Source organism: Trachinotus anak, unplaced genomic scaffold (genome assembly GCF_046630095.1).
Source record: "Trachinotus anak isolate AG129_WGS33_773 ecotype Australia unplaced genomic scaffold, CSIRO_AGI_Tana_v1 ptg000001l, whole genome shotgun sequence".
Lineage (NCBI taxonomy): Eukaryota > Metazoa > Chordata > Actinopteri > Carangiformes > Carangidae > Trachinotus > Trachinotus anak.
The window spans coordinates 24,418,128-24,443,198 of record NW_027273852.1 but is presented as its reverse complement, the minus strand read 5'-3'; the positions used below and the strand labels follow the sequence as shown (position 1 = coordinate 24,443,198).

Below are 25,071 nucleotides of genomic sequence, written 5' to 3'. Positions count from 1 at the left end.
GAAAGGAGAGTGCGCCGGTACAGCTCTGTGTGTGTGTGTGTGTGTGTGTGTGTGTGTGTGTTTGTCTTTGAGTGACAGTCGCCAGCTCTCACACAACAAGGAAGTGGAGGAACCGTCGCTCAGCTGAAGGCGGACACGGGCGCAGCGACGAGGTAAGGACAGAGCAGAAAGCTTGGGTTTGTGGTGGATTGTGTCCGGTACCGGACCGACCACGGGCCGACGGTTGAACGTGTGTCTCAGCCGCGCTGTGGTCGAGCTAGCTGCCGTTAACGCGAAAAGGAGGCTTGACTTTTACCCTGCGCTTTAACCGCTGCGTTGTTCCCTACGTCAGGGAGGAAACGTAAATCAGCAACGTTCACAGTGTCTGTGATGATGAGGTCGATAAGGTTGATCGGCCTTTATCGATACGTTACCGATACGTTACTGATGACTTAGTTAATGATGTAGTGACTGTTCGACATAAGGACAATGAGACGACATGACTCTGACACAGCAGCCTCTGGATTGTCCACGTCTGAAGTTTGAGATGCTCCTCTCAGCCTCAGCAAACACTGGTCCTGCTGCTGGATCAAAGAGGGTCTTTAGATCCATGGATCCGTGTCCGTGGTGGGGCTGGACCAGGTTCGTATTCAGTTTGACTACCAGGCTGAGGCGGGAGCCGCTGGGCTGGTGAGACCACAGCTGCACCTTCACGGAGCTCAACCAGGAAGTCATTCATGTCACGTGAGATTTCCATCTGGATGACCAGGGTGGCTGTGATTGTACAGGCCCACTGGTGAAGGTCTCAGGACTGGTACACAAAGACTTGCTGACTGTAATGTGGCTCCCTGGTATGTGCTGGAGCAGGCTCATGCAGACTGACGTCAGGTCTGGCTCTTCAGGTCTCCCTCTGCACAGCAGTAGTGTCATACAGGTAAATGGATTTGCGGAGCAGGAGGGTAAAGCAGACCCGAGGTCTGCTGTGTTACAGGAGAGCTACTGGCATCCTGGTCCTGACTGTCAGACGTCTGTGTGTGTACATGCTGCAGCATCCAGGTTCACTTTGATCACTGATGTACTCAGTTTCCTCCAACCTCATTAACACCACAGGGGTGATCACAGCCAGGTTACCACAGGTTAATGTTACACTCATTTGGAAATATAGCTGGAACAGAGATAAATGACTTCAATGAGTAATTGTTGATTGATTTTCTGTCAGCTGACTAATTGATCCATCATTTGATCATCTCAACAGTACAGGGTAACAAACACACAGCTGTCAGCTCTGTATGATGACTCCACCTCTTTGTGTTGTGCTACAGTCTGTGTGTGTATTGACTGTTATTACTGGGGCTGCTGTCACATCTCCTCAGGTGTATCTGACCTGACGCCTGTCTCTGACTCTGACATGTGAGTCAATAAAGGCCACAGGTGGATCAAAGTCTAAACGTCAGATGAGTTCTCAGTCCCCTTCCTGTCTTCTCATCCTCTCAGGTTTCTGACTTCCTGTCTCAGCCATGTTCCCGCTTCCTGACCGTTTCCCAGCAGCATCCTGTGAAGTGGAGATTCACTGAGGCGGTGCCACTGTACCAGCACGTATCCCATCAGTCTCGTCAGCGTGATCTCACATCAGCTGCCCACCACTGAGACTGTCAGCGCTTGCGTCCAACATGGCCCCTGTTCCTCCTGGGATCCGCCTGCTGGTCTCCTTCGACAGGGACCAGTGGTGAGTCTGGATCAGAGTCTGACTCGTGTGTGTTTGTGTGTGATCTCCTGTTATAATAATAATGTTTGAAGTTATAGCGACTTTTATAAAAGTGAAACCATGAATATATTACTTTTTTATTGGATGTGTAGACGGTAACAAAAAAACAAAAAAAAACAGTAATTTTGTCCTGTCAAACACCTCAGCAGAGGTTAGCGAGCTAACCACACTCTATGTTTAGCTAACAGGTATTAGCCTTGTGTATGAGGTCACTGATCCGTCAGCTGTGCTGCTGTGATGTTATGTAAACATCAGGTCAGACTGGAGTGTAAAGAAACCTGGCTCATGTTTAAATTACATAAGATCCACAGTCTGAAATGAGTTCAGTTAATTTCTGACATAAATGTGTCTGTGTCACTGAGAGGTCTGCTCTAGGTAGGTAGGTCCTCACTTAAATGACAACGACATAGACACGCAACCAGTGACATACACACATCAGTACACAACCAGTGACATGCACACATCAGTACACACAGAGCAGTGTTGGTCTGGAGTCATGTCTGTGTCAGCTGATCAGGGTCAGTCCAGTGTTTCCGCTCTGTTAGCTCTGTGTTTTGGTCTCCTCCAGCTGCTGAAGGAAAAATCTGGCTGAGTGTCTGAGTCTCTTCACAGAGAACATCTGGCTGAGTGTCTGAGTCTCTTCACAGAGAACATCTGGCTGAGTGTCTGAGTCTCTTCACAGAGAACATCTGGCTGAGTGTCTGAGTCTCTTCACAGAGAACATCTGGCTGAGTGTCTGAGTCTCTTCACAGAGAACATCTCGCTGAGTGTCTGAGTTTCTTCGTAGAGAACATCTGGCTGAATGTCTTAGTCTCTTCGTAGAGAACATCTGGCTGAGTGTCTGAGTTTTTTTGTAGAGAACATCTGGCTGAGTGTCTGAGTTTTTTTGTAGAGAACATCTGGCTGAGTGTCTGAGTCTCTTTGTAGAGAACATCTGGCTGAGTGTCTGAGTTTCTTTGTAGAGAACATCTGGCTGATGAGACTGAGCCTGAACCAACAGTGTAAAACCATAAAACCAGTGTCACTACAACCAGCTCCTCCCACATCACACAGTCACGTTTCCATTGTTAAAGTGAGAATAGTGATTAATACAGTTTTAAATGGAAACAAAGAGTTTTTCAGATTTCTCAGAGTGAGGTATGAAAAAAGAGTTTGGCCATATTTACTGAAACTCACATTTCTGATTTCACATCAGCATTAGTATTAAAGACCAATGTTAAAAGATAGTGTTTGCAGTGATTGGTTTAAAACGCTAACATTAACATTGTGTTGCTTTGCCACATTAACCCACTGGACAGTAACAGATAAAGGTAAAAATAACACAATGTTTTGATGAGCACTGCACAGTATTTTCCAGTTGTATGTCTGTTATTAAATACTTGTTGTTTTACAGGTATTTAAATGATTTTATGACCACAGTCTAGTCTCTGTCACAGACTGTTTGCTAACTGCATGTTTCTCTCTTCTTCATTGTTATTCAGACAGTATCAGTCCAATTGTGCACATTAACTACACTGCGTCCAGTCATCACTCCAGTTCTACTTATGAGTCAAATACCTGATCCACCCTGTAAACCAGAAGTTCAGGTTCTCAGTAATAGAGAGAATGCCACAGACCTGGTGTGTCTGACAACTTTAGGTTTTACACAGTGTCCGCAGGTGTAGAAAAGTCTCACAGCACTGACTTCAGCTCTCTGAATAAAGACCTCAGGAGGTTTTAACAAGTCCTAGAGCTCAATGACATTATTAGGAAACAGTTGTTGGGAGGCACATCAACTCATAATGGACAGATGATGATTTTAAAGCATCAAATTTCACTGTACAGATTTCCATGATTTATTTTTGTTAATCTGTCAGTTTCCTGTCATATGTTTGGGTCCAGACATTGATGTTGGACATTGACGAATAAAAGTCCCCTCTGTCCCTCTGAAAAAGGACTCCAGACTCAAAAATCCATGTGGTCTCATCATTTGTAGTTCTTCTTCACTGTTTGTAGTTCTTTAGTCTGTTTATGGTTGTTTTGTCTTTTTGTGGTTGTGTTGTGTGACGTGTTGGAGGAGTGTATGGAGTGAGTCTGACGGTCTTGTGACCCAGTGAAACATGGTTTTATTACATTGGGGATCAAAGAGCAGTGAACACAGCACCACTGTCTGTGTGACCTCTGTCAGCACATTCACATCATAAAAACAGTTCCACCAGTTCGAACATGTACAGTAAAAAGGAAGTTCGATCTTTCATGTTCATGGTCAGATCTTTGGTAAAAGGATGTGATAACAGCCAGGTCTCTGTGACACATTTTAACTGAATTTGGAGAAAATCAGTAAAGGAAATGTGAATTGAAGCTGTTGAACAGACCCTGACACTGTGAATGTTCATGACCATCGGATACAGAACCAATGAGTTAAACATCACTTACTTCAGTCAACTGTTTAACATGTTTTTCAACTTTGTGTAAAAGCACCAAAAATTTTGATTATAGTGCTACCTGCTGGTGGAAACATGTCATGTTTGACATGTGTGCACCATTCTTTACCTATACCTATAAAATTTCACTTGCATATCTTTTACAGCATGAGCTGCTGTATCTCTTTCACCAACGTAAGAGTTAAGACGCTATAGAGCCAATGTGCCACGCCCAAGGCCAACATCCAATCTGAATACTCACTAGTTCAAACATGGGTCAAAGTTTCATAAGTTTTTGAGCAGGCTAAAAACCTAAGAATGTGTTCGTAAAATGAAAAATGATACATGAAATCCTAAATGACTGACTGGCAGACAAAAAAAAGGGAAAAAAGTATTATGTCCAGAATGATGAGAGCAACAGCCCCACCAAATTTCATGAACATACCAACACTCTCTAGAGCCTCCTGGTCACACTGGTACTGTTGGAAATATGGCTTTTCTGTTTCAAGTATTAATTAGAGGAAGGTTACACACTCATGCTTCATGTACGCCATGATTAATTCACTGTCTGTTTCCATTGCAGTTTGTTCCATTTTGCTTTTGTCAATACACAAACCACCAACTGATCGAAGCTTAAAAACTTTATTGTTGACATTTCTTTGAATTTTCAGTGTTTCTACTCAGGTTTTCTGTCTTTTTATGTTCAAAGTGAAAACACACAAAAGGAAAAATCAATTGTATGGAGACCACATTGTGCTGTGCATTAGGATTTTCCACCAATTAAAGGCCATGCACACCTACAGTATGGGGACACCCACACGTGGCTTAATTGGCTGATTAGACCTTCCCACGTCTGCGTGGGTGTGATCTCACTCTACAGTTACACCTGTTAGAACAGGACAAAGTCCATGTATGTCACTGCAATAAACTCATCACAGCAAACACTTGACTGGTCTAAGTAACATTAAAGATGTGTCCCACTAAGCCAGGTCAGTGAGTGAGCATGCAGTACCTGAGCCCTGGACCTGGTCACCTGTATCTTTGTATATCAGGATGTGTTGAGTGTATCATTATTTACATCGCGGCAAACCTGTGGAAAACAAGCCTCTGTTTAAATCACCATCAGCTTGTTACAGTTTGTTGGTAACTCCAAGATTTGGTAGTTTCACTAGTGTGGTAACAGCTTGTAACAGGTGTTAATAATGTGCTATTACTATGACTAACTTCCACTTGTATTTGGTCAAACAGTTGGAGCTGTCAGCAGGGAGGAGTGTTGATTCACACCTGCCAATAATTAATTCTGATCTTAAAACACGGTACAATGAAAATCCAACGACGATTCCAATGATTCACCTGACGACTACAGTTTCATCCCTGTCAAAACATGACACAAGAACATCAGTGAGATTGTGTGTGAAGGATGACACTCACCTTTTTGTTGGTCTGTTTGGTTGGTCTGGCCAAGGTCCAGCACTACATGTTGCTGACTGTCTGTGACTGACCAAGTGATAAAGTTTGTGATGATGGTACACTATTGGTCGGCAGAGTATCGGACTTTTCCCATTGGCTGTTGCTCTTTCAAACTGATTACGGAAAATATTTTCTATTACATAGTTGGGGGACACTGACATCACTGATACTAGACTGAAACCAGCTGGCACTAGACTGAAACCAGCTGAAACTAGACTGAAACCAGCTGTTACTAGACTGAAACCAGCTGACCTATGCTGAAACCAGCTGATACTAGACTAAAAACCAGCTGACACTAGACTGAAACCAGCTGACCCTAGACTGAAACCAGCTGATACTAGACTGAAACCAGCTGATACAAGACTAAATCCAGCTGACAATAGACTGAAACTGGCTGTCACTAGACTGAAAACAGCTGAAAACAGCTGTCACTAGACTGAAACCAGCTGATACTGGACTGAAACCAGCTGACACTAGACTGCAACCAGCTGACACTAGACTGAAACCGGCAGACACCAGACTGAAACCAGCTAACACTAGACTGAAACTAGCTAACACCAGACTGAAACCAGCTGACACTAGACTGAAACCAGGTGACACTAGATTAGAGGCTCTGTAACAGAACCATATACTTTCTTAAAAAGTGTAAAGAGTACAAGCATTAGCATGCAGTCTTAACCTATTAACCAGATAACTCAAGTAATTAACATTAACTGTCTACACCAGTCGGCAACCCGCGGCTCTTTCATCCCTCTGCTGCGCCTTCCTGTGGCTTTGGAAAATGAATAATGAGTATTTAATTTAAATTTATTTTAGTTTAGTTCATTAGTATTTTTAATGTTATTCTAAATTTGAAGATTATGGTGATCTTGTAACATTGAAATAAAACATGTTTAATTTTTTGTCGCTCAAAATATGCATCACAACCGCTGATGTGGGACACCTGCCGGCACATGATTTATTGAGCTTTTTGACCCCCAGTAGGCCAACCATGGATAAATCCAAGAAAAGAAAAGTTTTTGAAGAAAACAGAACATTTAATGCTACGTGGGCAGATTCATTTGCTTTCACTGCTGACGAGGAAAACTCAAATAGACATTGAGTATTTTATTTGAAAGTAACCTTCAACCAAGCGTCTTTTTTTTTCGGAGTTCAAAATGTTTTTGTTGCATGCAGAAATAAAATTTTCTTTTCTCTGTAGCAGTTCATTGATTTCATAAATGCAACACACTATAGTTTTTTTATACATAGCATAAAGGTAAAAAACAATATATGTAGTGTATCTTCATTTTAGATGTCAAAAGGGTTTTGTGGCTCCCGGTGTTTTCTTTTCTGTGGGAAACGGGTCCAAATGGCTCTTTGAGTGTTTAAGGTTGCCGACCCCTGGTCTGCACCTTAGTAATCTTAGTGGTAACAGCTGTCAAAAGACATTAATAATGTCCTCCTTATTCTCATTGACACTTAGTTTAAACTCTACTCTCAGGTGTCCTGTTGTACCAAGAGGTATCTTCTGTGGTGCAGCATTAAATGTGAATAATGACTGAATCTCATAATAGTGTAATTTCATAGAACATCATTACTATAAAAATGTCTCTTTAATAAACCTACCGTGAAAGAGCAGCAGGTTATATGGTGAGGTGGATGTGCAGTGTTAGCACACAGTATGCAGTGTGCTGCACTTCAGTGCTGTCACTGACAGCTGGGATACAGTGGTGTCTTCTTTCCAGCTGTGCAGCTGATGTTTTTGGTTGGCTTGCTACAGCAGGACACACACAGGCTCACAGCCTTTGTCCTCCAGCTGTTGCATAATCAGTGTCCGATCAGTGTCGCAAACTGCTGCTCAGTCCATCACCAGTGTTTGCTGCAGGGCCTGAGATATGGCCTCAGCCAGCTGATCAGTACTGTCCAGGGCCTCATTAACACTTAACACACAGGCACACGTCAGCACAGCATCTTCTTCCATTCTGATGATACACAACTTCATGTTGTTGTATCTCCTGATGACACAAAACCAGTGGATTCCCTTTTTAAATGTAGTTTAGATATCAACGTCTGGATGTCACAAACCTTTTACAATTCAACCAGGACAAATCTGAAGTTTTAATCACTGGTTCTAAAGCTCGCATAATTAAATTCTCTCAGACTTAACCCAAGCCAGCAAAAAACCTTCAGAGCTACTCTTTATAGTGCATGTAGGGCACAGGCTTTTATATCCAGCAGACCTGACTACTGTGATACCCTGCTATCTCCTATTGTAAACCTGCCTGAGATAAAGCAAACAGAGGGAGTTACTTATGAAAGGAAGCGTTCACCTTACAGGATGTTAACCTGTAGGAGGGTGTACCAGTGTGATGAATAAATGATCAGTCACATGTTGAATAACTTGCTCTTTGTGTGCCTGAATGTTTCACAACTCCTCTGAAATGTGTTGTAACTTAGGTCATGGAGGTCAGATCAGCGCAGAGCATCACACGATTTTACATGTTTACTTGTTACATAATAGGAACAGGACAAGGCCCAACGTAAGAGCTGTGTAAATAACATGAGGTCGACTGATGCTGTTGAGCTGTGGAGTGACCTGTGCAGGTGTGTCTGCTGTGGCTGTGGCACTGATAGAGCATTAAACATCAGAGGTGTAAACCATGTAGCTACACCGGTTCAAATAATGGCCACTCTTCATACAGATGTCTCTGAAGATTTATTTCTCTCTCTCTCTCTGTTGCTCTCTCGTCCGAAGACGACTTCATAAGACACTGTGAAAACGACAAGAAAATAAACATAAGTCTCTCTTGCCTTGAAATGTCTTTGTGTCCGTGTAGGCAAGTCTTATGGCACTAGCGTCCATCAACAGTCAAGCTCAACCATGCTAACACAAAGGAAATTAACTCAAACAGAATATAAACTAAACACAATATAAACAAAAGGCATTAAAGCATTGTACACAAATAATCAAATACAGTTACCGTGTGCGCCTCTTGAACCATGTGCAGAATATTATACTGGAGCCACATCTCTTTCTTCAGCAATCGAGCTGATTTTACCGCTTGTTCTGACCCACAGTTCCATGGTTGTGACCTCTGCTACACTCTTGTCACATGACTTATTACTTTCAAAATAAAACGAAACCTTGCATAAAGTACATTTAACCAAGTATTTTAACTGAAATTCTTATAAAGAACCTTTCATTAATGTTAACCTTTTAACCTTTAATTTATTGTGTCTTAATCAATTCCAATGACCATATGAACTTATCAATATGAATTTACCAGAATGCACATAAATAAACACTCCCATTAAATCTGTCTCTCATGACAGTTACAAACCAGGTCCTATCACACTGAACCGACCTGGCTGGTTTCAGGTCAGTGCTGCTGTTCTCAGTGCTTCCCTCCTGTTTCCTCTCTGCAGGTACAAAGCTCTCACCTTCATCCTCACCTTCCTGCTCTACACCAGTTTCCACCTCTCCAGGAAACCCATCAGCATCGTCAAGGTAACAGATGCTCACATACACCTACATCTACACCTACAGTAACACAACTTGCATAACAACATAACGTATTAATACCTCCTCTGGTGACACAATGAGGGGGTCAATAGACAGCTCCACATGTGACCTCTGGTCCAGGCTGTAACTGCTGCCATCCTGCTTGGAAACCAGGACCGTGCCGGCGCCACTGGACCACTGGGTTAACTTAGGCTGGTTCAGGTCTGTGGTGATCTGAGGAAGTTGTCTAATGACTGAGAATCTTCGCAGACATTTGATGTGAACATAAACTGAAGCTCTGACCTGAATCTGCAGGATCATTTATACTCTGCGCTGCTGCCACATGATTGGCTGACTGGATAGTTGCATGAGTAAGCAGGTGTACAGGTGTTCCTAATAAAGTACTCTGCCCTCTTGTTATTGCACAGAGAGCTATTAGACTTTGATGAAGAGCCTCATGTAGTCTTCCTCACAGTCTGTTTTCTGTTGACTGACTGAACTGGTTCTGTGTTGACAGAGTGAGCTCCATAAGAACTGCTCCTCTGTCAGTGTGCTGGCCACCATCGCCTCCAGCAGCAGTGACCCCCAGCAGGCCTCCCCACCCTCCTCCCACACAGACCTGGACTGCAGCTGGAAGCCTTTTGGTTTGTATTTACTCTGACAGTGAGAGGTCTGATTGCACTGGGTGTTTTGGAGTCATCGTGATATCTGTTGTTCTGCTGATCTCTTCTAGAACGATAGTTTTCTGAAACAGTTCATTACATAAGAGTAAAAGTGTGATGTCACAGCTGATGTCACAGCTGGTGTCTATAGTTCGTGGGTTGAACCTGAACCTTACAGATGTTCTTGATGACCTCAGATAAAAGCAACTACAAACAGCTGCTGGGAGCCATGGACTACTCCTTCCTCTGTGCCTACGCTGTGGGAATGTACCTCAGGTGAGACGACAGCAGGAGCTCAGCTCTGCTTACAGCAGGTGAACTCAGTCAGACAGAAACAGAGCCAGGCAGAGATCAAATAACATCCATCAGTGATGATGATGATGAAGATCTGTCAACAGATACACGCACAAGGGCTACACACTCAACACACAACACACCCAACACTCACAACACAAACAACACACAACACACTCAACACACACAACGTACACAACACACTCAACACACAAAACACACTCAACACACTCAACACACCCAACACTCACAACACAAACAGCACACAACACACTCAACACACACAACACACTCCACACACTCAACACACCCAACACTCACAACACAGACAGCACACAACACACAAAACACAACACACCCAACACACTCAGCACACACAACACACACGACACACACGACACCCAACACACTTGACACACTCGACACACTCGACACACACGACACACTCGACACACTTGACACACAACACACCCAACACACTCAGCACACACGAAACACACGACACACAACACACCCAACACACCCGACACACACGACACACACAACACACCCAACACACTCAGCACACACGAAACACACAACACACAACACACCCAACACACAACACACTCAACACACTCAACACAAACACATCTGAACCCCACAGTGGGACTCTACATTAAAACTGACTTCAAGTCATGACTTCAGCAACAGAGGAGAGAACATAAAACATACATGTAAAAAAACATACAATATAGTATATATATATATATATATATATATATATATGTGTGTGTGTGTGTGTGTTTGAGAGTTCAGACATCACAATTCAGTAAAAAACACCATCACTGTTGTCATGGTTACATGGGCCAGTTTAACACCAGTGATATACTGGTCACCATGACTGTATGATGATGTCATCAGTACAGCAATGACTGAACTGATCCTACAGCTGAAGATGAGTCATCAGTGTAGTTCACTTCCACAACCAGCTGAGGGCCGGGAGGAAGTACAGTCACTGTACTGGTGCTCAGGTGTTTGTACCTGTTCACTGGTCTGACCCTGAGTGGCTGTGACTCTATAGACATACAATACATTTACCTCTAGTTCCATTCAGCATTAAAAACCAGTTAACGGGGCACCTCGGTGGCTCACCTGGTAGAGCGTGTACCATTAAGGCTTAGTCCTAACCGCAGAGGCCCGGGGTTCAAGTCCGACCCGCGGCCCTTTGCTGCATGTCATCCCCTCTCTCTTTCCCCTACTTTCCTGTCACTCTCTCACTGTACCTATCTAATTAAGGCATTAAAAGGCCAAAAAAAAAACAAAACAGTCAACCACTGGACCAGGTGCTGAATCATCACTACCATGGTCCAGATGCACAGCAACACAAGCAAAACAGTAACAGACAGAGGTTATTCTAGAACCTGGTGGGGCCCCTCCAATCAGTGTTAATTACTACGACATAATAAATAATCTGACGCCAACAAAAAATATCTACACTGTTCTTAAATCAAATGTTGATGTTAAAAGGATTTTCACACCAGTAAGAGGTGTGGATGGATATAACTAACGACTAATTGTTTTTATTCTAAATGACATCACTGTTTTAGTAGAGTTAACGTAAGTGGATTTATTCTACTGCTCTGTTCATGATACTTCAGTCACACGGTCACATTAAACAGTGTTTTAATATTGGTGTTAGATTCAGAGCTGCTGAAAAGTATCTAATTATAAAGGTAGTTACAGTCAGTTCACTTCAGTCACCTTAAGATTAAAAATAAGTCATCTGAAATGTATAATTTACTGACAACAGCTCGAAGAACTGTTTCATTGTTAAACATCAAGGAGGTGATGTGGGGCCCCTTCAGGGAGGTTTCCTACTGACATGTCATTGTAAATTGTCCATTGGTTGTTTCAGGGGGAGGGAGATATTGCTGTGGAGTTAAGTTGTGCCTCTGGTAAGAGGACACAGCGTGGTTGTGATCCCGCAGAAGAACACAAATCTCACACACACTGCTGTGTGCTCTGACACACCAGGATCAGACAACATTTAAACATTTAAAATACATTTATAATAATTTATCATATTTATAATTCAGAATGACTTATAATTATTCATAAATGATTTATAATAAGTAATAATAATTTATACCAATTCATAATATTTTATCGGTTGAACATGGAGCTGGACTGTCTCTAAAGCGGAAGAGCAACTAAAACCAGTAACCATGTGTGTACCTGGGCTTTGAGACAGGTGATAGCAGCACCATCAACCCTCTGTTGTTCCTGTTAGCAAACAGCAGATTTAATGACTCCTTCCCACCTCCCTCTTTGGTTAACATGATGTCATCATTGTGTACCCGTGCAGCGGCATCATCGGGGAGCGTCTGCCCATTCGACTGTACCTGACTGTGGGCATGCTCACCAGTGGCCTGTTCACCTGTCTGTTTGGACTGGGTTATATCTACAACATCCACAGTCTGGGCTTCTATATATCTGTCCAGGTGAGATGTCAGGATTAGCCATGCACGCACGCACGCACACGCACACGTACACACTCACACACACACAGTGATCAGAGGTTCCTGTACCCGCACGATCAACCACAGGGTGTTAACTATTCCTGACTCCTCAGTTTGATTACCTCTGACCTCTGACCTCTGACCTCCTCTCTGGTTTCAGGTGGCCAACGGTCTGGTCCAGACCACTGGCTGGCCCAGTGTAGTGACCTGCATCAGCAACTGGTTTGGAAAGGGAAGGTGAGCTGTGATGAGGTCTCTGTGAGACTGTGTGAGACAGAGTCATGTGACCGTACTACAGGAAGCTATTCAGCAGTACCATGTGATATCATTAGCTTTCATTAGCCTCTTCTTTCTGCTGCAGTCTGGAGATTGGTACTTGTCACATGCTCTCTGTACCTGGGAGGGACACCTGACTCCACCTTTTTATCAAATTGATTTAAAGCTATTTTCACCAGACGGTCACTGAAGTATCCTCAGCTGATAGTGACACTAACATGACAGCAGCTCCTGACACACACTTTAGAGACTCACACTTTAACTTGCAGCCACGTTCACTGTCTTCTTACCTGCAAACATGGACAGGTGTCGTGTTGCACCTGAGCTTCCCGTTTGTTTGTTAGCCTGTGCATTGCAGCAGCTATCCTTCCTGGGGTCTACACAATTTTGCTGGATGGGGTGATCAGCTGTACATGAACCCACCTGTTTGTCTGACTCTGTCAGTACGAGGCCACAGGCTGAAGGAGCTCTGATAGAAATCAGTGATGAAAAATGACTGATTTCATTAGAACTGATGTAAGGTGACAGCCCTGCTGCAGAGTGCAGAGACTTTTAAGACAGATTGTTTCTGTAGAATAAATAATTTAGAATAAATAAAGATATTTAAATAAGATCAGGTAAGAAACTCAGGACAGCATTTTAAAAGAGGAGCTGCAGTGATAAAAAGATTAAAGCAAGATTAGAAAGATGTTAGTCTGTGGTTTATTGGTGAGCAGCAGCAGACAGTGATGATTTCACTGAGCTAATCTCAGGTGTTCGGGAAGCTGGTTCCACAGGTGAGGAGCAGAGAGACTAAAAGCTGCTCCTGGTTCTGGTTCTGGGAACACTGAGTGAACCTGTCCCAGATCACCTGAGGGTCTGGATGCTTCATGTGGTATCAGTAGCTCAGAGATGAGTTTAGACCAGAGACCATTCAGGTCTTTAGAGACCAGCAGGATTTTAAATCTGTCCTCGGACTCACAGGAAGTCAGAGCAGTGATGTAAGTGACAGGTGTCAGTGAGGATGAAGGCTGAAGTCAGGACTTAGGGTTTGATGTGTAGGGCACAATGTTCAGCTCCTCAGTCAGTAGAGCTGTGATCCATTTAAACATCTGGATCTGAACTCAGGTGAGACTGACAGAGGAGCCTCTGGTCTAAAGTGTGTGTATTGTTGTCCTGTGCTCTCAGACGTGGACTCATCATGGGGCTGTGGAACTCACACACCTCAGTGGGAAACATCCTGGGCTCTCTGATCGCCGGGTACTGGGTCTCCTCCAACTGGGGCCTGTCCTTCATCGTGCCGGGGCTCCTCATTGCAGCCATGGGCATTGTCTGCTTCCTCTTCCTCATTGAGCGTGAGTGCAGCCTCCTTATTGGCTGGTGGATACAATCTGGTGACAGTTAGATGATATGTTTGGTTTTCTGAGCTGAGTTCTCCTCTCTTTTGATGAGACTGGCAGCAGTCAGCTGATTGGTCAGATAGTTTGGTCAGTGAAGAAGAAACGCATCTCCTCAGGATGTCATGTTGACCTTTAACCTTTACCTCCACAGATCCAAACGACCTGAAAAGCATCTATGCTCAAAATACTTCCCCAGGAAAGAGAGTGAGTACAGCGGTCGATGTGGTGTGTGTCAGTCTGCACTTGTGTGTAGATCATCACTTTGGTGTGTGTCACTCTGTTCATGTGTGTGAGTTTCTCTGTGTGTAGATCATCACTGTGGTGTCTGTCAGTCTGTGTTAACACTGTATTGTGTTGTCATTGATTAATTAATTAATTAATGATTAATCCACAGTCAGTGGACATAGCACTGAGAGACAATGTGAATAGTACTGTGATGTACTGTCTCTTTAAGCAGGTTCCCACCAAGAGCTGGAATGGAGTAAATGGACACACTGAGGTGTACCTGCAGTACAAAGACACCCAGGTGTGTGTCAGTGTTTCTATGATAATGCATTGTGTGTTGTATTGAGTCTTTTTCTCTGTAGCATTAAATTTTCATCACAACATCAGCAATCTGTTCTAACAGAGAAAAGTCACTGCCGTTAATCTACAGTGGCCCGGATGGTTCAACACACTGCACACACATTCAGGAAACATTGTCAAACATCAGTTTGACAATGTTGAGCTGCAAACACAACACAACACAAGTGTTTCCAGGTGACACTAAACAGTGATGAACCTGCAGGGACACAACTGTTGTTTAGATTTGTGACATTTGAGGTTAAAAGTATGTTATAAAACATGTTATAATATGTGTTATAACACGTGTTATAACACTCTGACTGTTACATGTAATTGTGATTCATTCAGGAGTACTACTACTATTACGAGGATAGTGTTCAGAACAGGAAGGTCAGTCACCTGTCAATCACCTGTAAGTCACCTGTCAGGTGCCTGTCAATCACCTTTCAATCACCTGTCAGTCACCGGTCAGGCTCCCGTCAGGCTCCTGTCAGGCTCATGTCAGGCTCCTGTCAGTCACCTGTCAGTCACCTATGGGATGCTTGGTGAACACCTCTCAGGCTGATTCCACATGTCTGCCCTCTGTACCTGTAGATTGGGTCATACCATCATCATTATCATCATCATCAGGCTGCTGAGGGACATTTGGACTCAGGTTTCTTGGAGCTCTGTGGGATGATGGTTTAGCTGGTTTATTTCATGCAGCTGTGCTTTCCAGCCTTTGACCTGGTTATTCAATTGGATAATTTCTCTTCAAATCACAGTTGCTACATCACCTCTGTCAGATCATCTTGAAGCTGCTGCATGAACTCAGCTAATCAATCATAAAAACTGATTGGCTTCAGTGCTGTGCTGGTTTACTGGGCGGACTGGGAGAACTGGGTGCATGTCACAGAGGTCCAGTCTCTTCTGATCTTTGCCTCCTCTTCCTCAGAGCTACGACACAGAGCTGCTGCTGCCCAGGGACAGTGTGCGAGTCCCAGTGCAGCCTGTTGTGGTGGTGAAGAGCGAATCAGAGCCGTCTGCCATCAGCTTCATGGGAGCCCTTCATATACCAGTCAGTGAGACACACACACACACACACACACACACAAATCCATCATCTCAACCACCAGCCTCTTTATTCATATGCATGGAGTTGTTTTTTTCACAGCTTTGTTTATTGGGTTTGGAGCAGGACACTGTTACAGAAAGAGATGGAGCTAGCTAGGTGCACACAGGTGTAGCTGCTCTGTGACACGGATTCAGGTGCACACAGGTGTATAACACGTGTTATAACACTCTGACTGTTACATCTAATTGTGATTCATTCAGGAGTACTACTAATATTAGGAGGACAGGTGGTGGTGATGATATTTCACACAGTTTAGTTCTGTGATGGAACCAAGAGGTGCAGGTCTTCATACACTTGTAGCACCTTCAGAGGGCAGCAGAGTAAAGAGGTGGTTGCTCAGGTGGGAAGAGTCCTGGATTATATCTGTACAGGATCAGGATGTGAATGTGTCCTCAGGTGAGGGTTGTTATGTGCAGGTGATTTTCTGAGCTGATTGTTGGCCCTGTTGTCTTTATTCTAGCATGTGTCCAACCTGTCTGAGAGGCTGACCTGTACCATGGTCAGTAGTGAGCTATCATGTTATCAGAAGAACAAAGACCAGATCCAAGTCTCAGACCTGTATCCCTGTCAGTCTGGTTTTTAAAGTCACAGCTGGACTGAGAAGATCTTCAAGTGTGGATGTAGAATTATGCTGAGCTTCAGCAGTGTCAGTGTGTGAACACTCTCTGCTGAGTGTCTGACTGTCTCTGAGATAATCACACGTCCATCATGTCTCTGTGTCATCACTGTAGGACAGGTGACAGGGGTGACCGCACTAACACCTGTGTGATGTGTGTTGTGTGTGTTCTAGGGGGTGATTGAGTTCTCTCTGTGTCTGCTGTTTGCCAAGCTGGTCAGCTACACCTTCCTCTTCTGGCTGCCGCTCTACATCACTAAAACAGGTGAGGACCATCACCTGTGGTGTATTCTTCTTCTGTGGTGAAGATGTCTGGACAGTGGTGTCTGACCACAGGATTTTCTGTCAGTTTGAATTAAGTCTAAAACTTCTTTAAAAACTTTTCACAACACAATTTGATTTAATCTTCACCAGATTTCACACATGAAAAGTCACATGACCAAGTTGTGACTATTTATTTTGATACTCGCTTCCTTTTTTTTGGCTCAAACATGTTAAAAACAAAAACTGTCATAATAAGCTTCAAAGTCTTGGGACATTTCACCTGCAGGGGGCAGTAACACCTGACATAAATGACTGCTCATGTGTTTGTAATACAACATGATCAGGATTCACTCAACAGGTGAATTTAGTTCTGATGAGTTTAATAAGTGTCATCCCTGTACAGCTGTGTATCACAGCACACAGGTCTGTTCTGTGTCTGCTGCACTGCTCACTGACACCATGACGAGTAACCATGACCATGTTACTAGAACAAAAACCATGACATTACATTATGTTGTGCACATTTACCCACAATTCCCTGTGACTGACTCTGGTGTCCTCAGAAATTTTTAGACCTCTCAGTAAAACGAACAGTCAGTCACGTAGGTTCACATCATATCCACACGGCAGCCATTTTCCTCTGACGGCAGGCTGAAGCATTGAAGGCTTTCATGTTGATAAATCCTGTGTAGGAGGAGACATGGTGAAAAACTCGACTTGTTTACATTACTTTGTTTTGACCAAACTGATCAATGGGCAGATGAATTTACCAGGATCCACAGTAGGATTCAAAGGGAGACCGCAGCTGGACTGAAGCTCATATCCAGATGTTGAGGGTAAGACACTGAACACTGTGAGCTGACGCTAAGCTAGCAAATGTGATGTTTGCAGTTCACATAAATGTTACTATGAGCAATGCTAACATTGTCAGATGATAATCAGTCCACTGACTTGTGCAAACATTATACATTAACTAACATTATGTAGTTTCATGATAAACCTGCATCAGTGATACAGTGATATGAAAGCTGACTGAACCTTTTATTGTTTTATTCTCTGATCTGATTCAAACTGAGAGGTCAAATTAAATGACAGAGGGGAAGCAAGTTAGGAGCTACAAACAGTTCTGGTTTGGTTTCAGGAGGATCAGTGTTGCCACTGTCAGAGCAAAGGCTCCTCTAACGAGCCTCCGTACAGGGCCCAGCTAATGAGTTAAGTTAGCATCAGAAGAAGCTCTTGTTTTGTTCTGAAGATTTCTTAGATTCCCTTTGTTTGTGTGACTTACTACACAGCAGTATGACAGAAATGTACTTCATTAAATTCCACCACTGATCACTTTAGATTTATATTGTGAAGTGACGTTAGCCCTAACTGTTATTAACTAGCTAATATTAACATTATTGTTGGCTGAAATTACAATTTAACCTATTTATTTGGCCTGCTCGTGATTCTCTGTCAGTCATCCCCAGCTCCTCCCACAGAGGGTAAAATAAAACAACAAAATGAAAATTTCTGGTTCCATCGTTGATCTTTTCAGAAACACAGTACGGCCACAACCCAAGCAGTCAAGGTTGCCAGGTGACAGGAGTGGTGTGAGGCTGTGTCACTGTGTGAGGCAACGGTAAGGGCGGGAACAGTTGGTCACACAAGGCGAAAATCCTCCATCGGCTGAACCGTCTCATTTCAGTTCAGCCTCTGCACGGCCTTCAGTTACAAAGTCCAAGACCTCGGAGGGCGCGTCCTCCGAAGGATGCAGCCCCCGAACTGGGACACAGCTATTACCTTTTCAGTGACAGAGTTTGAGCTTCCCACCCTGACTGTGATGTCAGAGGAAAATGGCTGCCATATAAATATACACAGACACAAACTGCAGCTCTGATGAGTTTAAAACTTTATTACTGACCATGTGAGTGTGAGAGCAGCTCCTTCTGCTTCTCACTGTGACTGACACAGTCAGTTTGATCACTGACTGTGTTAATGTGAGTCTGAGTGACAGGACAGAGGACAGAGACTGTGACCGACTTCGACCTCACAGTGGGCGGGAACATGAAACCATGTGAAGGGGTTCAGGTCTGAGATGGGCACAGGACTTGAGACTGACAACTGACAGCATCGTAATATCACCAAGCTGATACTGTGTGTGTGTGTGTGTGTGTGTGTGTGTGTGTGTGTGTGTGTACGTGTGTGTGTGTGTGTTTCAGCTCACCTGGACGCCAAGAAGGCTGGAGATCTCTCCACACTGTTTGATGTGGGAGGAATTGTTGGTAGGTGCTTTTGTTAACATAGTCCTCTGTGTGTGCATTTGTGTGTGTGTGTGTGTGTGTGTGTGTGAGAGAGAGTGTGTATGTGTGTGTTATTTTCTTCCTATACTCACTTAATCATTATTTACTTACCATTGTGAATTATAGTCAGTATCAAAGATAAAGATGATGCTATTTTCCTGGCTCATTGCTGCTCTCTTTGTGTATGTATGTATGTGTGTATGTGTGTGTGTGTATGTGTGTGTGTGTGTGTGTGTGTGTGTGTGTGTGTGTGTGTGTGTGTGTGTGTGTGTGTACAGGGGGGATCCTGGCAGGAGTGGTCTCTGATAAGCTGGGGAAGAGAGCCACCACGTGTGCAGTCATGTTGCTGCTGGCTGCTCCTACAGTACGTCTAACACTAAGTCACCTGATCCATCCTCCATGATGTCAGAGTCAGAATGTCAGGTCCTTGAGATCATGTTAGCTCAGTATATTCACACCAAAAACATGTTTATGAGGTCATAGTGACCTTGACCATTGACCTTTGACCACCAAAATCTAATCAGTTCATCTTTGAGTCAAAGTGAATGTTTGAAGAAGTCCCTTCCAGGTTACTGAGATTGCTGAGATATCAGGTTGACAAGAACGAGATGGACGAGCTGAAAACATGAAGAGATGTCCTGAGATCAGCAGGTCTGTGTCTGCCCCCCCCAGCCCCGGCTGTTGCTCTTAAAGTACACACACTGGTGTGTGTTTGGTGACAGAGGAGCATCAGACAGATCAGACAGTGTCTTTGTGAGGATGTTTTCAAAAATAAAACATCTCAGTTCTCAGTGTCCTCATGTGGTCCAACACAGACTCCATGATGCTGAGATCAGGGTCTGTGGATCAGGACTCCTGGTCTTGTCTCTGAGGATGGTTCTGAATCAGAGACTAATAAGACGCCTCCCTGATGATGCTGTACATGTAATCTGTCTCTCTGTCTGTCTCCCTCTCTCTCTCTCTCTCTCTCTCTCCCTCCCTCTCTGTCTCCTGCAGCTCTACGGTTTCTCCATGATTAGTGAGTTCGGTCTGGGGCCGACCATTGGTAAGAGCCACACCCCCCTCCTCAGCTCAGTCAGAGGCAGATGATCAACTGATTGGTTCCTTAAAGGATAAACAGGAAGTTCTCCAGAGAACACATCTGTATCAATCAGAGAACACATCTGTATAAAGCAGAGAACACATCTGTATTAATCAGAGAACACATCTGTATTAACCAGAGAGCACATCTGGATTAATCAGAGAGCACATGTGTATCAATCAGAGAACACATCTGTATTAATCAGAGGACACATCTGTTTTATTCAGAGAACACATCTGATTTCTTGTCAACATGACATGACAAGAAATCTTATATAAACTGATGTGACGCAGCTCTGACACATCACCTTTGGAGGCCTGTGATTGGCTGATGTGGTGCTAGGGGGAGACCATTTAAATCATTTCTTAGAGGTCTAACATATCCTGGTACAGATGGAGGTCTATGTCTGAAACAGAGGACAGAAATACCAACTTTACCAAATGCTCCATCTTCTTCTCCAGCTGCTAATCACAGGGTGGCATGACCCGGCTCATCAGCTCTGACTGGTTGATTAATGAGTGGCTCATTGAGTGCAGACTGATGACTCTTATTCATTCACACTGGGCTGATGATGGTCATAGCTGCTGTTCAATATCCTCACAATACACTGTGTAAATGTGGTCATGTGACCCAGCAGTAGCTCTGATGTCAGCATACAGGTCATCAAAGGAGGCCCACCTGATAAATGTCACATTGCACACAAATTAAAGTGGTCTGAACTTTATCAAAGCAGCCAGCGTGTATGTCTCATCAGAGGAGTGGATACAGTAAGCTGCAGTAACTAAAAAATAAAACACCCAGTGTGTGTTTGCAGGCATGCTGCTGGTGTGTGGAGGTCTCGTCAATGGACCGTATGCCCTCATCACTACTGCAGTGTCAGCTGATTTGGTAAGCAGGTTCAGCTCTGGTCTCATTCCAGTTTGTCTAAACCTCATTGATGTGTGTGAGGACTCCACCCCCTCATCTCTGTGCGCCCCCCCCCCCCCCCCCCCCCCTCTCTCCGTGTGATCCCAGGGGACCCACAAGAGCCTGAAAGGCAACGCCAGAGCCCTGTCCACCGTCACTGCCATCATTGATGGAACTGGATCTGTAGGTGAGTACCACTGAGGAAAGAACACTTGGGATTCTGTGTGTGTGTGTGTTTCTGTGTGTGTATATGTACATACACACAGTGTGTTCAAACAGACCCTTCACTTCTTTCATATTATGTTCTGTTGCTGCAGCCTTGTGCTCAGTCTACACTCGACACCAATGATGACAGAGTGAAAACAGTAGGATAGTCCACACACTGATCACATGACCCTGCTCATGTCTCTGCTGGCAGGTGCAGCGCTGGGCCCCCTGCTGGCTGGCCTGTTGTCTGCAGGCGGCTGGGACCAGGTCTTCTACATGCTGATGACTGCTGACTTCCTCGCTCTGCTGGTGAGTATTATCATCACTTATAGAGGAGGCTGTCAATGATTTTCACTGAGTTCTTCTTAAAGCTGCTCTGAATGATCTTCATACACATGAACACCGGTTTAAATCACTGTTATTGTCTTGAGCTATGCAGCTCCCCTCACACACTGAGCTCTGGAGACTCCTGTAGCACCTTGTCATTGTTTTACAGCTTTACTGTTTTATCACTGCCTTTGGGGGATGGTACAACTGCTATATGCAGACTATACCCCCCAAAAGCAGCCACTAAGGGGAAACACTGTCCTCTACCTGCTGAGCAGCAATCAGCAGACAGACTCAGTCAGAGAGCAGCTGTTGAACACAGAGGGGAATTTAGCAGCTGGTGGACAGACAGAGCTAACAGAGAGGGAACTGTGAACTGAAACTGATCAGGTGACATAAACATCACTGCTCATGGATGTTTGGATGTCACCATAACAACTTAATGAGGCACCAACATGACAAGTAACATTAGTTCTCCCTCCTCCAGTGACTGTAAATATCTGAGCTACTGTAACAACTGACTTTGTGAATGTTTGTACAGCTTTTGCTGCGACTTGTGACAAAGGAGCTGACCTCAAGTAAATCCCGTCCCATCTCCACTGTAGAGTAAGTCCTGCTCCTCTTAATCATCTCGCTGAATCCTGTCTCTTCTCACAGATCACCCACTCCTTAGTTTGATCTCATTGACAGATGTTGGGTTGTCAGAGTTTTCAACAATTAAATTCAAAACCAACTTTAACTTTAAACACATTGAATTCACTGAAAAATAGCACCAGTGTATTTTTAATATATTTTTGACCTTTTATTTTATTAGGAGCATAGAATAGAGAATATAATGCACAACAAAATGAACACAATAAAATAATTTAATAAATAAATGAGCTAACAAAAACTTAACATGGTCTGGGTAACTGCTAGCTGTTTAACAGTTAACATGGTCTGTTAAAATATCGAAACCTTTACTGAGGTGATCTGTACATTTGATCTGAGGTTGATCACATGTCAAAGTCAGATAGATCTTCAGATCATCCACACATTCACAAATGTCTGTAACTGACTGATGTAGTTACACCATTGGTTGGCTGACTGTTGAACTTTTCCTATTGGCTGTTACTCTTTGAAAATGATTTGGTATGAACAGTTTCTATTAGGAAGGTGACAGGTCTTTATTTCTAACCCTCTTTGTTTGACATGTAGAAATGATCAGACTGGTACTATAGTACCATACCTCGTTTTGATCTGCTCCAGTTTTCCATGTTAAAGTTACAGCATTACGCATAGTAACAAACACTTCCTGTCACCATTTCAAATTAAAAGCCCTCCAGCATTTCAGTGGATGGAAACCCTTTATTTCTGAACAGGGCTTTTATTGCTGTGCTGTAGTAAGAATATTGTGCCATTTCCTGTTGCCGCTTTTTTTCACTGGCTCACCAACGAATCCTAGTGCTCCTGAGGGACAATCAGGCTATAGGGCAAATACATATATATATCACTCAATAAAATAAGGTATTTGAGACCCAACACTGAAGTTGTAATTAGATGTAGTTTTAAACAAAATTTGTAAAAAAAAAAAAAAAAAAAAAAAAAAAGTTCAGTTATGAACACTGCTCCTTCAAAGACAGAGTCCAGGTACCAGTTTACTGCTAATGAGTGTGAAACTTAATGACACCCAACTTATCAACATGTGTTATTGTCTGTCTCTGCTTCACAGGTTGAAGGAGCACTGAGCACTTTGGATGCCTTGTCTACACACACATACACACACATACACACACATGTTCGATATGAACAAGAGTGCAGCTTCATCTTTGACAAAGACCTGAAGACCTGGACCTTAAGACCTAAAGACCTGAAGACCTGGACCTGAAGACCTGGACATGAAGACCTTGACATGAAGTTCTGCCTGATGGACCAAACAGAGCCGCAGCAGATCATTTTCAGACTGTACATGTACACAGACATGGACTCTTCCTCTCCCTCTCCCTCTTCCTGTTTCCTGGTAGCCAGGTTGAACTTGAACACACAATCTGCTCAGTCTCCTCATATGGTTGGCAGATCTGTGACCAGCCTTATTCTGACAGATGTGTAATGTCAGAGACGCAGTTACTTCCCGATGGATCCTCTCATGGTTATGGGTTGACTCCTCCTGCTTCATGTGCCTGTGAGCTGCACAGGTCTAAGCTAACCCTGACGTCTGTCACCCTGCCAGTTGAGTTTATGTCTGAACCAACCACTTTGATGTTGTACCTGAACCCAGCCCTCCACCTTGTCCACGGTGCCATCTGGTCAGTGACTGCTGGAGTGTGTTTGTATTGTTGCACTCTTCACAGTAAAATGTCCTTGTACCTGTTGAACTCTCCCAGAAGTCAAACTGTTTCTGCTGGAGTGAAAGCTCAGAGGTTTGACACGGTCAGTCATGTGTTTAGTTTGGCACAATGTCTTCTTTTCCTCAGACGTCTAATTGTATCCAGACAGTTTTGGTTTTACTTGTCCAGGTATGGAGATTTCTGCCTCCATCAACATCTTACATCTGTCCTGGGGCATTGTCCCTGTTGTTCTACATAAATATCTGGAATAACATCTGGGATAACAATAAAAACATGTTTTTAAAGGAAGAAAGAAAACTGAGACCACTAGAACCCTCCTGGACTGAGACCACTACAAACCGCTCTGACTGGACTGAGACCATTACCACCGTCCTGGACTGAGACCACTACAAACCCCTCTGATTGGACTGAGACCACTATGACCATCCTGGTCTGAGACCAGTAGAACCCTCCTGGACTGGACTGAGACCACTAGAACCCTCTTGGACGGGACTGATGCCAGCAGACCCCCTGGTCTGAGACCAGTAGAACCTTCCTGGACTGGACTGAGACCAACAGACCCCTCCTGGGCTGAGACCAGTAAAACCCTCCTGGTCTGGTCTGAGACCAGTAGAACCCTCCTGGACTGAGTCACCTTTGCCTTACTAACCAAAGAGACCATGTGATCCTGATCCTGTTGTGATTTAAAGAGACTTAACTTATTCTGTGTTTTTTCTGAAACTAATTCACCAAAGTTGTATTTTTATACCAAACCTCCAGATGCTGGTTTAAGTGTCCCTCTGCTGTTATGAATGTAAAGGTGTCAGACTGACTGACTCCTCAGACCTGGTGGATACACTACAGTGTTGATGAGTGTTGAAACTGGGTCCTCCCAAACACTGGATCAGGTCTCTGTTAATGAGCTCATGTTTATTCTTTCTTTTCTTTCAGATATGTTCATATTTATAATTAGGCTCTGTTAATTTATTGGTTGATGTCATCTAACCTCTGTCATGTGACACAACGTCACGCCACATGTAGTGTATATTTCTGATAAGCGTGCCTTGTCTGGTGTTTGTCTTTTGTAAAACTGAAACATATCTGAAGGGTTTTATTTATCTGAATGATCTTGGTTTGGGGTTGGCTCGCTCCCAGAGCATTCTGGGAAAAAATAAACCCTTTGTTTTCTTCA

The 25,071-nt window shown here is 43.7% G+C and overlaps 1 protein-coding gene across 6 annotated transcripts; it reads left to right on the top strand.

The window, feature by feature from the left end:
• The first annotated feature begins 7 nt into the window (after nt 1–7).
• Nucleotides 8–25,071, top strand: slc37a1 (solute carrier family 37 member 1). Of its 6 annotated transcripts, none has more exons than XM_071485165.1 (21): nt 8–152; nt 1,474–1,705; nt 9,025–9,106; nt 9,618–9,744; nt 9,960–10,038; nt 12,404–12,539; nt 12,718–12,794; nt 14,001–14,167; nt 14,364–14,416; nt 14,670–14,738; nt 15,125–15,166; nt 15,711–15,833; nt 16,681–16,771; nt 18,972–19,034; nt 19,331–19,416; nt 20,049–20,097; nt 20,948–21,021; nt 21,148–21,226; nt 21,458–21,555; nt 22,115–22,179; nt 23,285–25,071. In XM_071485165.1, exons 2-21 carry the CDS (start codon nt 1,650–1,652, stop codon nt 23,298–23,300), a joined length of 1,632 nt encoding a protein of 543 aa, XP_071341266.1. In that variant the 5' UTR covers nt 8–152; nt 1,474–1,649; the 3' UTR covers nt 23,301–25,071. The 6 variants fall into 6 exon arrangements, with proteins under 6 accessions (XP_071341266.1, XP_071341251.1, XP_071341284.1 ...); XM_071485150.1 differs by having other exon boundaries at nt 14,667–14,738; XM_071485158.1 differs by lacking the exon at nt 8–152 and adding an exon at nt 414–913 and having other exon boundaries at nt 14,667–14,738.

Coding starts and splice junctions, on each gene's coding strand:
- slc37a1 (XM_071485150.1), top strand. CDS start 1,650: ATGGCCCCTGTTCCTCCTGGGATCCGCCTGCTGGTCTCCTTCGACAGG. Junction 10,039..12,403: donor GCTGTGGGAATGTACCTCAG/GTGAGACGACAG, acceptor GTACCCGTGCAG/CGGCATCATCGGGGAGCGTC. Junction 15,167..15,710: donor ATAGTGTTCAGAACAGGAAG/GTCAGTCACCTG, acceptor CCTCTTCCTCAG/AGCTACGACACAGAGCTGCT.